We start from the raw sequence: 14,615 nt of genomic DNA on the forward strand, positions 1-14,615 counted from the left end.
GAAGCGTCATCCTCCCTTTCTGCGTACGTGCTGTGGCCCCACCCCACGCTTTACAAAGCGTACAGAAATGAAGACGGAAGAAATTAACATGAAGCGGTGGGCAAGAGGGCGCAACGAAGTTGAGGGTCGTGCACACTTGTGCACGATTCGGCAGAAATACCACTGTACCCACCGGCACCTTTGAATCACCTTAGAGAACGGCGAAGCAGCGACTGCGAAGGAGGGAAGATGGCAAAAGAGAGAGCGTCTCGCGCACTTTGCCTGCTCTGTCTATTGCTTTTCATTCCCCATTGCAGAATTGCAAAGTGGGTGGGGGTGGGTGTACGTGAGCGACTTGTGACAGATGGTGGTAGTAAGTGCTATCCTAGACAACCAAGTAAATCAATAGCGTGTGGAAATCACGTGCGGCAACAAAGCTGCAGAGGCTGGGTAGATGAAGGGGAGTGAGGGAATGCACACCCGATGCGTGAATCCACACATACGGCGATGCTGTAAACATGGGGGTGCGCGTGTGGTAGAAAATCGAGAATGTGGCGCACCTGCCGTGGTTACAGGTGATACAGCTCTAACTGCGTGTTGCTCCTCGCTGTGCCACTGTTGCCTCTATTGTGCAGGTCTAGTGGTGCCCCTGTGCATTGCGTTGTCGGGCACACGGAAGCGGGCAGGGGCCAGTGAACAAGAGGAACAGAATGCAGAGGTAAAAGGCAGAGCGGGTCAATGTACGTTAACACCACATTCATTTTCTTTCGGAAGCCACACGATTACTTCGTCCCGGAATGATCTATTTTCAGGTCCTTGACGTTGACATAAAGAGAGTCACTATCGAGATAGTAGCGACCGTTGCCGTGATCACGCAGCGTTTTGGCAATCGTGCGAGCCGCCTCCAGCCCACGTAGCTCCAGGAAGGCGGGGTTGCGCTTTACTGCGTTACCAACGAGTGTAGCGGCCTCAGCCTCACCCTGTGCCAGCAGAATGGCCGCCTGCTTCTCCTGTTCTGCTTGCTCCACTCGGAACTTGGCCCGCTCAGCCATCTGCTGCGCCACCTGTTTTGCCTCCACAGCGTTAGTGTACTCCTTCCCAAAGCTCATCTGAGTGATCGAGACGTCAGTGATGTCAATGTTGAAGCGCTTGGCCCTCTCAGCTAACATGACACCGATGCGGTGACTCACTTCAGGACGCTTGATGAGAAGGTCAGAGGCGTTAAATTGCGCAATAACAGCACGAATGATCTCATTAATGAGCGAGGGCAAAACTGTCTCAGCGTAGTTGATGCCGATATGGCGGTAAATATGGTGCAGATTCTCGACGTTGGGTTGGTAAAGCACACGCACCGCCATGTTCACCGTCTGCAAATCACGGCTGCCGCTCGCCGTAGGCACTTCAATAGGCTTGTTGCGGATATCAAAGACGACAGGCGTTTCTAAAAACGGAATCGCGAAGTTGGCACCTTCGCCGTAGGTGCGGTTGTAAAGGCCGGTGATGCTGTTGAATTTAACGGCGCGGAAGCCGCCGGGCACAAAGAAGACAGACTTATAGAGGGCATAGATGGAGACACAGCCGACACCAACCAGGGCCGACATACCAACGATATTGCCAAAGCCACCGTACGCATTCATCTTCTTCCGCGCCTCAGCCGCCATCTTGGAGAAGTCCGGCTGTGGTGGCATCTTCGGGGGCATCTTGCTGCGAGATAGCGCCGCTCCGCACCAGCACAAGAGATATGAGCTAGAGAAAAGGAAGAGAGGGAAAATTACGGAAAGAAAGGAAGGCTAGAGGCTGCTTAACAGGAGCGGCGACAATACTACTACTGAAGAAAAAACTACCAGCGTATGGCTGCCGTGGGATACATCACACGCATGTACGTGCGGAGGGAAGAGGGAGAGAGAACGAGGGATGAGGATGTACAACAAGGCAGAAAGGGGAAGGAGGGCGAGTCCCAGGGCTCCGGAAAACGGCAGAGAGCAGCAAGTGCAGGAAGCATAAAAAGTCACAAAAGGGTTGATGATCGCCAGCGAGCCGATAGCACAGTACAGGAAGGTGGAAAGGCCGGGCAGCGATTCCACTAGTGCGACTCACCGCACCGCAACAGCTGCCGTGAGAATCACAGCCCCCTCCACTAGAACCTCCATCCTCTTCAACGGTGCTTGATCACAAACGGCAGAGAGATGATTCTCTGCGTCAGCTTGTGTGTACGTAGCCGCAGAGGCAAAGGGAGGAGGTGGTGGCAAAGAGCGCCAGGGACGTGGAGAGAAGTATGAAGACGCTTTCGTTGGCCTGCTTCCCTCACGTATGACACGTCCTCTACTGGAAATCTGTGGATGTGCTCAAGAGCCATCACACCATCGTTACTCGTTGAGTCATCGTCGCCTCACGAACAGCAAAGAAACGCAAAAAAAAAAAATCAAGACAGAGGCGAGGTCGGATGGAATGTCAGACATGAGGCGCTGCCTCTGCGCGTTACCACCGTGGAATGAGGTCGAAGCCTCGTTCTACAGGAAAGGAAAATGGGAAAAGCAGGAGGTAAAGAGAAGCACAAAGCACTAAAGAAAGCACATAAACCAAAAAAAATGAGTAACACGGCGCACGCACGAAAGTTGTATATGCAACACTAGTCTACTCACACACGCGTGTCGTGCTCGCCTCACTACGGTAGCGCTCGTGCCATTATGTTGGTGCGGAAGAAGCCTGTTCGTTTGAAGGAGAGGTCGGATTGAGAGCAGATTGTAACGAGCCGAACCCCAAGTCAATGCCGAGATCAACGAAGCGGTGCCGACCGCCAAGGATGACCGCGGCAATAATGAGCTTCCCAAAGGTGCTAGTGAAGCCAACAAATGATACACTCGAGCCGGGCAGCGACAGCGATAGCCCACACCCAGCGTAGGCACTGATTACTTCAAAGAAGGTGCGCGTCATTATGTCAAAACGGGTGTTGAGCAGCTGCGCCCGCATCCTGGCTTCTTCTGCAAAGAGCACCAGCACCAGTCCAGTGAACAACCAAAAGAGACGCGACGTGAGCAGACGGACGACCGAGGTGCGGAACATCTGCTTCCACTTGCGGTGTGTGCGATCAGTCGATATCGGGAGAGCTGGGAGGTACATGGCGAGGATGGTGACCGCTACATGAGCGTTGCTGTACTCGAGGAGCGGCACAAAGGAAGCAGCGGCGAAGCGAACAGCGGCGGCCTGGCAGAGAGAGAGGTATAGCTTGTATGGCCACGTGTAGCCGTGCAGCACCCCGTCCCACTGCTCATACCAGAACGGGACCGCTTGTATCAGGGTCAGGGCACACCACGCACAGCCCAAAAAAAATGTCTCGCTGGGACGAAAGAGAAAAGGGTGGAAGGTGCCTGGCTCTTTGGACGTCATTATTTCCTGAAATGCAGCGTCCGCCTCATCTACGCAGCCCAAGAGAGAGGAAGGGTGGCGTGGAGGGGCGTGAAGCAAGGCAGCCGAGATGTCGTCAGTTTCGGCAGTGTTCCTCTCTTGATCCTCGCCAATGACATCTGGCGGCGAGCGACAGAACGCAACACAACCGCATGAAGGGCCGGCAAGTCGACGTATGGCTCGCACCAAGCACCATTCGCACAGCATAAAAGGTCGGAGCAGGACAGGGAAGGCGGTAAACCCCAGTGCGCACGTTGCTGTCACAAGGCCCGTCACCGCAGCGTCACCCGCGTACGCTTCCATGGGCAAAAAGATGGAGCTATGGAACGAAGCAAGTGTCATGCAAAACACGTCGAAGGCAGAAAGGTGTGAGATGTTGAGATACCACAGCAGCGTCATGAGGGTAACGTTGACAACGATGAAGTACACAAAGGGCGTGACGACGCTCACGAGAGCAGCGTAGTACAAGCGGCGCGCCTCAGCTCGCTTCTTCGCCCGTAGTAGTGCCTCTTGTGGCGTGTCCTTCTCTTTGGGATAAAAGACATGCCGCACTCGGTACAACATAAAGAGGCGCAGAAGAGGCTGAAAGCTGCTGGTAATCACAACGCCGCCCGGGAGCAACAGCAGATGCCGGAAAAGTGTCGCACCGGTAGACCACTGGCCAACGTTCACTGATTGCAGACCACAGTTGCATACCGAGGATACGGCGATGAAGAAGGCGTCAATGGCGGCGATGTGCGGAACCATAACAAGCAGGCCAAGAAACCCAATCATAACCAAAGCGCAGATGTAGACAAAATGGCAGAAAAGGTACCATTTCTTAAAGAAGTTGAGCTGCTCAATGAGCTTCCGCTGGTCTTCAGTGAGGGGCAGAAGCACAGGCGCCTCAAACAAGAGTTGAGAGGTGCGGGAGTGGTCGTGTCGAGGATCAGTGGGGCGTGGAGATAGAGCAGGCTGCCCACTTCCCTCAAAGGAGAGCGCCTGACGGGACAGCGCGGCACGCACACGAAAACTGGACGGCATCATTCAGACAGGAAGGACAAGGAAAGTTTGGTGCACGCAAGAAGTACAGAGGTGATAGTGACGGTTGTTAGCGGCTGGTTGTGCTTCGCCGGTACGAAAGAAAGGCCCGGTGCCGCACCCCTTACTAGTTTTGCTTCAGTGCCTTGTGATGTTCAGGGGAGAGAAAGAAGTACCGTTGTGCCACGAGATACGCACGCTCGCCTAAGTAAACGAGGCAAAGTATACAAGAAGCAGAAGTGGGAAAAGCAGCCATCGTTGGGTAGCAGAGGAGAGAGTAACGCAGAACTTCTACTTGGCGACGCTCATCGAACATGCCCGTTGGAAGTGGGGGTGGTACAGGAACGACGTGTACACACTCGCGAATTGCACAAGTCCTAAAAGCTCACCACCGATGGGTGTGCTTCCGTACAACTGCACCGCGCCTATTTGCTCACATTTAGCGTTGTCTCCCCCCCCCCCCATCGTCTGCCGGCCCACGCACTCCACCCCATCAGCTCCTCCCTTCCCCTTCGCACCCCCGCGGTCAGGAAACATGTATTTTGAGGAGCGGTGACTCAGTTTACCCACGGGTCGGCAACTGAACGTTCCGTCAGCCTTCGTTGTGAGCCGTATCGAAAGCAAGCTTGACGACGAAAACGAGAGGGAGCCGTTCCTCTGAGCTGCAGACACTTGGGTGTGAGTGGTGGTGTGTTGCCAATGTATGCAATACGTTTCATGCCTTATTGCTGCAATCCATATAGGTGTACATCGCTAATCCTCCACCATTCTCGAGTTCGTTTCAGTCGGGTAGAAAAAAAAAGAAAAAGAATTCCGGCACCCTCTTTGATGGAAGAAAGGGAATGGTGACACGGTGTAGTAATGCGCCATACACTGTTTCACCTTCTCTCTCTACCGTTGGCTCCGCTCAATAAGGGTTACAGGGCTGGCGAGGTAGAGGGACGGTCTTCCATTAGAGGACCGTACAGCTCGCACAGCGACGGTAGACGGTAGGCATCGCCATACACACGCTTTTCCAGTACGGTGCCGCATTGAGTCTTGGCGTGTGTAGCGCTTAGCACGCCGTCGCACGCATGCGTCTCCTGCAGGCGGCGATGGGCGCGTCTCTGCACGGCGAGCATTCCATCTTCGACGTGTCTCAGTTGCGCCGCGGTACGTCGATGGTCCCATTCATGCTTCGCTCGCAGCGCAAAGACGCTGGCATTATCCTTCTCTACCGCTATATTTTCCCGCGTGAGCAAGGCAGCTGCCCGACGAGTGATACGGTGGTCGAGGAGGCTGCCTTGACTCGACAAATAAGCGCCAAACAACTCTCTTTCCAGGCGATTCGCTTCGCGTCGGCACTGGGCAGCAGCAGCAAAGCTACCTTCCCATCTCAGCTGTGTCTCCTGCTGCTGCAGTAACAGCACCTCGCGAGGAACGGTTACCGGCTTGGTGTTCAGCTTCGCAGTCTCAGCGGCGGCAAACCGGTCCAGCTCCTCTTCCCTCGATCGACATCGTTCAGATTGTGCGCAGATAAGACGCTCAAAGTGTGCGCGCTCCTCCTGCAAAGCGGCGCGCTGCTGCTGCAAAAGGCACTGGGCCTTGGCTCTTTGCAGCGCATTCCACTGCTGGGCACCCTCTCTTTCCAACCGCATGGCCGCCGCAGAGAGCGCCATTTCGCATTGAGCGCAATCACTTTGCGCAAGCGTGTCAGCGAGCTCATACTCACCCATGGTAGCCAGCCTCCGCACACGGCGGCGAGCACTTTCCCCCGCAAGCGACATCGCGGCTATCGTGGGGAAGGAGCAAAACTGTCAAGTCCCCGTCCCATACACCGTTATCCCCTACTCTCTCGATTGTAGTAACTCAGTGATGTGGCCTTCGATGACAGTGCTGCAGAGCCAGTCACGAGTGCAGTTGGTTGGGGGCGTGTACGTTGTCTCAAGAAAAAATGTACGCATCGAAGACACAGCGAGCGTGCAAACGACAAGAGACGAAGAGGAGACGAAAGAAAGAGCGGGCAAGGAAATGATGGGGACAGTTGCACGAAAAGATAAAAGACAGTGGAGCACATGTTCAGCAGAAAGTGCTCCCAAAACGAGGAGAGAGTCACCGCTCCGTTCTGGGATGCTGACAGGACACTTGAGCAGACCACACATAAATCATGTGGTGAAGGCAAAAAAAGGGGCATAACACCATCGGCTCTCTATGTCAACCTCTCAAAGGCACGCACAAGAGGATGCATCACGGACCTGTGCACGTCATAGCGACATCAGAGGGAATGCGCGTCGACATCCCTCGTAACTTCATGAGGGAATGTGACTGTCTACGTGTGTGTGTTTGTGTGTGTGTGGATACGGGGAGAGCACCGCAGCCGCAGCAGCTGAGATTCGCTGCAGGTGTGTCAGTTCATCGACTTTTTGACGATGTTCTCTCGTTTGATTGCTTTTTGTGTTCTCATTGCTTTGGCTCAATTGATTTTTCTTACTAACTACGCCACATGACAGAGAGTGAGCACGAGAAAGCGGTGGAGAGGTTGAAGTGGAGAAGACAGACATGATGGGAATCTCCCCTACTGCGACAGCAGCGCACACGCTTGAGTGTGTATAATGAAAAACCTGCGTGCCACACATCACACACGCACACACACATACAAAACAAATATGTGAGTGTGTCTTTCAGTGAAACGCCTCCCATACCCCGCCAGCTACCACCTCTTAACGAGTATACACGCACCATCGGGTGTACTTAACTTCCTAAGGTAAAAAAAGAAAAGAAAATGAACCACGCTGGAGAGGAAAGGAGAGAATAAAGAAAGAGAGTGGGGCACACCCATGAGCACAGGCATGCACACCCGCCTCCGCCCACACACACACACACACCTTCCTGACGGCACGGCCCACGAGGTCCGAAGCACACACGCACGTCTAGTACTCCACTTCCTGACCTGCGAAAAAACCCCACTTCTCCTCCCATTCGTCAGCCACCATCATGACATAGGGACCAAAGTACGCGACATTGTCGACGGGGTGCACCCAACGATCCTTTGGCTCGTAGATGTACTTGTCCTTCAGCACACGAGCACGCATCACACGACGGTCGCCATGCACAATCTTGTCCTTCGGCGCACGCGTGCGGGCGGCACGGTTCCACCAGCCGTGGGCGTTGATGAGGTCGTCCTGAAGGCAGCCCCACTTGTGGAACTGAAGACCCTCGTAGAAGCACATCATCTTGCTGGCGTACCACTTACCGTAGAAGCCTAAGTCGCGCGGGTCGCTCTGCATGACTTTCTCCCACGGGTACTCCATCTTGTAAGGATGAGCGTGGTCCGTGACAGGGAGGGCAAGAAGGGCGCGGTAGTCGATCTTGTTCGCTTTGATGGCCTTCTGCAGACGGAGAGCGCGCTCTACCTTGTGGGCATTCTGCACGGAGAGGAACTCTCGGTACATATTCGGGTAGAAGAAGTGGCCGATGTAGTAGCGGAAACCGGCCCAGATGCCTTGCGCCATGAAGTTCGGCGAAGTTGGCTTCATCCTTTTCGAAAACTGAGTAGCGGCGAGTGTAAGAAAATAGCTATGAAGGGAGGAGCTACGTGCACTACGTCTTGCCTCGTCCTAAAATAAGGGACGACTTAGGAATCAGACGTTGGACGCGTGGGTAGAGCGCGACCGCGGCAAAGTGCATCGGGGTAGGGAGAGACGAAAAACACATGATGCGCGTGTAAAGCAACAGTGGACGACAACATTAGCCAGAAGAGAGAGAGCAGCGCAGAAGAATAGTGGTGAAGAATGGATGAGGAGGATGTGAAAGTTGTGCAGCATTAAGTTGGTTCGCAGTAGATCCCTTAGAGCGACAGAGCAAGGATGCTACAGAGAGAAATAGTATAAGAAACGAAAAAAGCGGCGTGAGCTACATTAACTGGGTAGTCGATGCTGCCTGACACCCACGCATGGAGACCAAATGAGACACTGCATGGTGCCAAAGGTAGCGACCCTGTTTTGCATGCACAGCTGCGTTTTATGCGGACGTTGAGTTGAGTCAGGAGAGGGGGTGCACCAAAAGAAAACCCTGTAAAGCGAGCATAAGGAGTTATCGTTGTTCCCTCAGGTGGCTCTTCCGAGACCCGCCGGCATCGTTTTTTTCTTACACCTCAGCCACATGTACCGCTATACCGCCCCACAGAGAAAAGAACCTAACAAGCGTCTCTCTCCACTCACATGACCACCCTCTCTGTAGCAGTGCGTGAAGCATGCCTAGCCGACGGCGGCGAAGCTGTTCCAGCGGTGGCGTTATTCGCAATCCAACTGCAGGCCAGGTGTTGCGGCGAATAGAGGGAGACACAGAGAAAGAAAGGAGAGCACGAAACGTAACAAAGAGGCCATCGAACTGATGAGCGAAAAATGGAAAAGAGAGGGAGGAGAGGGAGAGGTGCAAGGAAGGCTACAAGTTATCACGCAGGTACTTGTTGACGCCAGTGAGGGCGGCTCGCGCTGTGTCGTTGCTAACGTCGACCAAGTACGGCTCCAAGTCATTCGCGACGGTGGCCGAGTCCGTTTCTAGGATAATTCCCTCATCCAGCATCTCATCGACTGTCATAAGAAGAGCGCAGTAATTCTCTAGTAACAGACGCACTGTCAGAGAGGGTGTGTTAAGCTCTTGGCGCAATGCGTCTACCAGACCCATCAACACGTTGGACAGCACCACTTCATTCTCAGAGCCGGCGCCAATGACAGTGATTGTCACATCTTCGCTGACGTGGAAGACGGTGATGTGCCCTTCCACAACGAGAATATCGTTCTCGTAGGCGACGTGGTTGCCCCGTCGGGGGTCATGAATGGCTTGAAAGATAGAATGCTCCAGCGAGCGCTGCTTTTCAAGAGGCGCTAGCGCCTTAGAAGACTCGGGAGTGTCGTCCCCGATAAAGTACTTGGCAAAGATGCGGCTGCCGGTGTTATCCAGCGCAACTACCGCCTGTACTCGGTGTAGGAAGGCCATTGCGACGATGAGAGAGGTGCGAGCGTGCACGGTTGAGCGGCTCCCTGTTTATTCGGAGAGCGGGGCGGAGCGGTAAAATGCGTGAGCCGGTAAGAGGGCACCGCACGTAGATGCATATACACACAGGCACAAGAAGCGCCTCTTTGCGTTTATTTCTTTTGAAAATGCACAGCTGCCAGGCAGCAACGTGAGTTCGAAAGGGAAAATGGAAACGAACACACGAGATGGAGGCGGCACGGGGCAACAAAGGGCGGCTAGGCTATTGGTGTGTCCTACGCTGCCAAAAGGAACAGCGTCATACGCGCACCTCAACATAATGACGTTAGCTCACAGTTAAATGTTGGCGTAGAATTGGTTGCCGCCGATGAGGGTGGCTGAAAGCGCCGCGGCGCAACCACGAGGATGAAAACGCCAAAGTGAGCCGTTGGGTATGTTCAGTAGAGCGGGGAGCCAGTGCACCAGCCGCAACGTACACACCTTGGCGATAGTGCGATGGTGCCGCTGTGCCACATCTCAAGATATATAGTTGCTGGCATGTCAGTAGGGCGATTTGTCTTCTTTTTATGGGTGATAGAAATGCGGAGCAGCCGTCAAGGAAGAAGTGGAGTCCAAAACAACCAGCAAGGAGCCAGCGCGTACACGAAGCAAATATCTCAAAAAGTGAGAAGAAAGTCGCCGTTTGTGGGGGAGGTACGAGGCTGATGGATGCACCAACTCCCTGCGCAAAGTCCCTCTAGACGAGTCCATCGTCCTGGTCCTCGTCCTCGTCACTCACCGCATCGGTCATACGCCGCGGAAACACTGTAAGCCACGGAACGGAAAGCACAAAAACGGCAAGTAATGCATATTGAAGGCCTTGGGAGACGTACTTGGCCCCAAACATCTGAGGAAGAGTGACAACAAAGACATTGTGCATAAAGGTAGATGCCGCGTAAGTGGAAAAGCTGACAGCACACAGGTGTAGCACGGCGAACGCGGAGCAGAGGAGCAACAGTGAATTGAACAAGAGCGCATTGAGCATGGTTCCACGAACCCTCAAAGGGTATACAGGGAGAATAAGCATACGCCTACTCACTGAGCGACAGCCGACAATGGTACACCACATGAGGTACATGGCGCAATAGGCGTAGATCAGCGTGGCCAGCATAGGAAGGAGTCGATTCAAGAAGCAAACCATGCGGTCCATCAGCGGGAACACATTCAGTGTGCTAGACAAAAAAATGTGAAGGATCCATAGTACAGTTACGACACCATTGACGACACCCAACGCGGCCTCCATGTAGCAGCGAAGTATGTATGCGCCGGAGAGATGGTACGCCGCTTCGTTGCGCTCGCTCTGCCGTTCCACGTCGCGCACGCTGCGCCTGAAGAGAAGCATCTGCTGGCGCTGTTTGTGATTGGGGCGGCCGGTTCCGACTTGCGCATCAAGACGTCGCCCTGCGTCGAGAAGGCTCTGAACCTTCATCCTCAGCTTGACACGAGCCAGCTCGTACTCTGCCTTCTTAATCGGGTGCGGGCGGTTGACAAAGGCGGCAACGGCACGGAGCGGCACAGCAGCGAGGCCCACCCCGGCGAAAATGAAAAAGAAGCACCAGCCAAATGAAGAGATGGTGACGACAAAGTATACGAACGGCGGTACACGCGTAAGGATATCGTCCTTTGGGTCGTGGTGAACACCCCACAACCATAACGCGCCAAAGGCAGCCGCAAATGCTACATTTACGCCCACCACTACCGCCAGAGACAGGCGCACCTGCGTCCAAACGCTGTTCTGCGTCGGAGACCAGCTTTCGTAGAACACAAACGTGAACGGCCCGCCCACAAACAAAAGAGAGTACGCAGAAACCAGCATCCCCTTCCAGGCCCAGGAAAAGTCGAGTGACGGTCTATCGCCTGTCAGTGCCACCTCCAAGGGTAGCAGAAGCACTACGTAGCAAGCCACACAGAGTGTCACTATCACGAGTACTCGTGGGAGCCACGCATCGCCGTCCTCCTCCTCTGCGCTGTATCTAAAAACGATGTACACGGCGAGGAAGAGAACCAGTATGGCAACGACCCCAGCAGCAATCCAGTCCACAACAAACATGGATTGGCGTTGCATCCACAAGGGAAACACAAAAGAAAAAAACAAGGAAATGACGGCTTGTATGAGGCTGTGTGGAGCCGGTGAGGGGATCGCATTCGGGTAAGGCAGATCCGCGCCGTTTACCTCGTCTACTTGCTCAGCCGTGCGAAGAGACACCCAAACTACTCGAATGGACAGTTGCACCAGTGCGTCGGCAAGGTCACGGATGTTTGTATATTACTTCAACGGAAAGGTGGAGCCCAGCGCACGCTGAGCCCTCGGCGCTAAGTAACCAGCGTAGAAGCTTGGAAGCGGTACCAATCACACGAATTAATTTGAGTGGAAAAAGAGAGAACAACACCGAACATAAATGAGGTCCGGGATCGAATCCATATTGGATAGAGACATATATGAAAAACGGCAACATGCGCACATTCATAATAGTGCCTCTTCCTGTCTGCCGACGAAACGACACCAACGCAGCAACCGTCGACGGGCGACGCGGCTCCCTCACGCTGTGAGCTTCGTCACCTTTGCGTGCAAGCATCTTACTTGTTTTTTTTCTCTCCTGTCTCTTATGTCTCGCTTGCTTCCATGTCGCTCACAGCAGTGCGGAAACACTCGTCAAACTGAAAAACAAAAGATGCGCATATCGCCATCGCAGAGCCCTCAACAAGCCGCTCGCCGGTGCCTTGGCTAACACACACACACACCCCTCGACACCCCATGGAGGTGCTAACTTGAGAAGTACATACGCGCTGACACGTCTTCCACCATCCACGAAATACCGTCGAGCAAACCCTCACCAGTTTTGGCACTGCACGCACAGAGGTGGAAGTGGCGCTTGCCTTGTCGAATCGTGTCTAGATCAAGCAGGCGAGCAATTTCCTGTGGCGATAACGCAGTGGGGATGTCGATCTTGTTGAGGAAGACGAGCAGACTTGCTCCTGCTAGTCGCTCCTCCTGCAGGAGGTGATGTAGCTCCTCTTTGCACACTAGCAGACGTTCCACGTCATTGCTGTCGACCACCCACACAAGAGCATCTGTGCTTTCAAAGTAGTTACGCCAGTAGCTGCGTAGGCTTTGCTGCCCACCTACATCCCACACGTTCAGAGTGCACCCGCGGAACGTCAGCACAGTTATCTGAAACCCCAGGGTAGGGCTAATCGAGCTCGTGTCTCTGCCGCAGAGCTTTTTGACGCACGTAGTTTTGCCGGCGTTGTCCAGGCCTAGCATAAGGATGCGCATTTCGCGCTCCTTACGCTTTGTCTTCTTGATGATAGAAAGAAGACCCATCGTGCCGGGCGACAATAATACGCTTCAGTGCTTGGAAATATGTGCAGGAGTGAGGAACGGCAGTGACCAAGAGCCTCACATCCACAAGAAACAATACTGCAAGCGAAGGCTCACAGCACCACACAAGGCGCGGCTGATTAGGCGATCAACGAAAAGGGGGTGAGAGAGAACGACTTTGTACCCCTAAACGACACTTGCGCCTGTTAACCGGAGCGTGCGCGATATAATGCACTTTCATGGAGAGCTGCGCTACGTACGCAGCCAGGAGTTAGCGGAATGATCGTGTGCGCTCCACCCCCTCCGTTCCGTAGGGCGGCACACCATGGCAAGGTGAGCGTATCATCGACAAAGAAACAAACAGAAGAAAGGGAAAGTGATTAGATAGGAGAGGTACGTTTCGAGAAAATGCGGGCATGGCAAATGAGGTGTACACCAACCTTGCGGCCCACCCCCCTCCCTTTTGCGGTTAGGGTTGCATTCCAGTCTCGTATTTGAGTCACCTATCACTACTTGAAAGATAGAAGACTACGTCAGTTTCGATCCACGCAAGTAGGAAGGTGATGATACGGTGGCGTGCGACACTGCCGGCGAGAGAAGAGTAGCACGAGGGTTCCTCTACGCCCACTGCGATGGATGCAGCGAGATGGGAAAGACGGTCGCGCGTGACTGCAACTTCGTGCTGCCACGCGTTTGATTTTGGCTCAGCTTTCCTACCTGCTACGAGAAATTGTTATCATTCCACACGAAAAAAAAGAGAGGAAAGAAAGGGCCAGAACTAGTAGGCACTCACATTGCTATAGTGATCCTCCGTGAACGGGAGTAGGCGCGAGAGACAGGGGGTTCGTGCGGCCGTAGCAACGCGCTCCCACATCGGTGCACTTACGCGCCGGCGATATTACCACCAGGCTGCCCTGCGAATGCTGTCATCGTAGGCCTCGATGCCCTTATGGAGGAAGTGCATAAAGGCAAAGATGGGGAACATGGACAGCACGTAGAACTGGATCATGTTGTACAGCCAGGTGCCCCAGCGAGAGCCGATGGAGAAGTAGGTACGAACCTGCATGAAGTCTGAGTAGCGCTGCTCGACACCGGCGACATCCCAACACTTGTTGAAATCGCGTTTGTGATACTTGGACTCCGTCGCTTCGTACTCAAGGCGGCGCTTCTGCTCCGTGCGGCCCCAGCCGTACAGCGTGGGACCTGGTCGAGCTGGAGCACGGTTCACCTGACAACGAAGCAGCGAGCGGCGCAGCATTCTGATGGTCTGAGTCAGGTCGACGGCAGTGTGGTGAGATTCTAGAAAGGAAACTAAGGAAGGGCGTACTCAAAGCGAGGCAGCCTCGTTCATTCACTCGACGTACTAGTGTCGCCAATGTAGCGAGTGACGAGGAGCGAAGGCGAGGTACCACGATCATAGGAAAGGCAACGAGCATGTAGAAGAGATTCGGAGGGTCAGTGAAAGGGGTAATGAGACTCAGAAATAGAGACAAGGCAATGTGAAGGGCATATGGACGCCACCAGGCACTGCAGGCGTAAGCGTGCAAGCCGCGCTGGGGTGAGGTGCTGCTTTCCAGCTCTTGTTTTTCCACCGCTGCCTCTCATTGTCGAAAAAATCATCTTTGGCAGAGCAAAAGACGATTCAGTGAGAGGGTTGTTAAATCTCCCTTTCTAGATTTCCTTTTTGGTAGCGTCTGCGGTCGACACCTGAGCATGCTTGCACAAAGAACCCTGCTGACGTCGTCTGAGGGAGGGGAAGTGATGGAATGAAGGGGAGGCGCGCTGAACCCTACTTGTGCTGCGTGTACGTCTCAGTGTATGCGAGCACAGATGTGTCTGGGTTAATTTCAAGAGCCCGGGACGAGACGGACAGCCA

At 54.0% G+C, this 14,615-nt stretch overlaps 8 protein-coding genes across 8 annotated transcripts; all 8 read right to left on the reverse strand.

Annotated features, from left to right (window-relative positions):
• Positions 1–761: 761 nt before the first annotated feature.
• Positions 762–1,640, reverse strand: LPMP_340050 (prohibitin, putative; the record flags this gene model as incomplete). The annotated part of the gene is made up of 1 exon (XM_010704131.1): positions 762–1,640. One exon carries the CDS (start codon positions 1,638–1,640, stop codon positions 762–764), a length of 879 nt encoding a protein of 292 aa, XP_010702433.1.
• A 1,024-nt stretch (positions 1,641–2,664) lies between these two features.
• HKT1 (Trk system potassium uptake protein, putative) lies at positions 2,665–4,410 on the reverse strand (the record flags this gene model as incomplete). The annotated part of the gene is made up of 1 exon (XM_010704132.1): positions 2,665–4,410. One exon carries the CDS (start codon positions 4,408–4,410, stop codon positions 2,665–2,667), a length of 1,746 nt encoding a protein of 581 aa, XP_010702434.1.
• Positions 4,411–5,321: 911 nt separating this feature from the next.
• LPMP_340070 (hypothetical protein) lies at positions 5,322–6,170 on the reverse strand (the record flags this gene model as incomplete). The annotated part of the gene is made up of 1 exon (XM_010704133.1): positions 5,322–6,170. One exon carries the CDS (start codon positions 6,168–6,170, stop codon positions 5,322–5,324), a length of 849 nt encoding a protein of 282 aa, XP_010702435.1.
• A 1,143-nt stretch (positions 6,171–7,313) lies between these two features.
• Positions 7,314–7,919, reverse strand: LPMP_340080 (cytochrome b-c1 complex subunit 7, putative; the record flags this gene model as incomplete). The annotated part of the gene is made up of 1 exon (XM_010704134.1): positions 7,314–7,919. The coding sequence occupies one exon, from the start codon at positions 7,917–7,919 to the stop codon at positions 7,314–7,316; it is 606 nt and encodes a 201-aa protein (XP_010702436.1).
• A 907-nt stretch (positions 7,920–8,826) lies between these two features.
• Positions 8,827–9,381, reverse strand: LPMP_340090 (coatomer zeta subunit, putative; the record flags this gene model as incomplete). The annotated part of the gene is made up of 1 exon (XM_010704135.1): positions 8,827–9,381. One exon carries the CDS (start codon positions 9,379–9,381, stop codon positions 8,827–8,829), a length of 555 nt encoding a protein of 184 aa, XP_010702437.1.
• A 733-nt stretch (positions 9,382–10,114) lies between these two features.
• On the reverse strand, positions 10,115–11,467 carry LPMP_340100 (hypothetical protein; the record flags this gene model as incomplete). Its single annotated transcript, XM_010704136.1, has 1 exon — positions 10,115–11,467. The coding sequence occupies one exon, from the start codon at positions 11,465–11,467 to the stop codon at positions 10,115–10,117; it is 1,353 nt and encodes a 450-aa protein (XP_010702438.1).
• A 714-nt stretch (positions 11,468–12,181) lies between these two features.
• ARL2 (ADP-ribosylation factor-like 2, arl2, putative) lies at positions 12,182–12,742 on the reverse strand (the record flags this gene model as incomplete). Its single annotated transcript, XM_010704137.1, has 1 exon — positions 12,182–12,742. One exon carries the CDS (start codon positions 12,740–12,742, stop codon positions 12,182–12,184), a length of 561 nt encoding a protein of 186 aa, XP_010702439.1.
• Positions 12,743–13,637: 895 nt separating this feature from the next.
• Positions 13,638–13,997, reverse strand: LPMP_340120 (hypothetical protein; the record flags this gene model as incomplete). Its single annotated transcript, XM_010704138.1, has 1 exon — positions 13,638–13,997. The coding sequence occupies one exon, from the start codon at positions 13,995–13,997 to the stop codon at positions 13,638–13,640; it is 360 nt and encodes a 119-aa protein (XP_010702440.1).
• Between the last annotated feature and the right edge of the window lie 618 nt (positions 13,998–14,615).

Source organism: Leishmania panamensis (assembly GCF_000755165.1).
Source record: "Leishmania panamensis strain MHOM/PA/94/PSC-1 chromosome 34 sequence".
NCBI lineage: Eukaryota > Euglenozoa > Kinetoplastea > Trypanosomatida > Trypanosomatidae > Leishmania > Leishmania panamensis.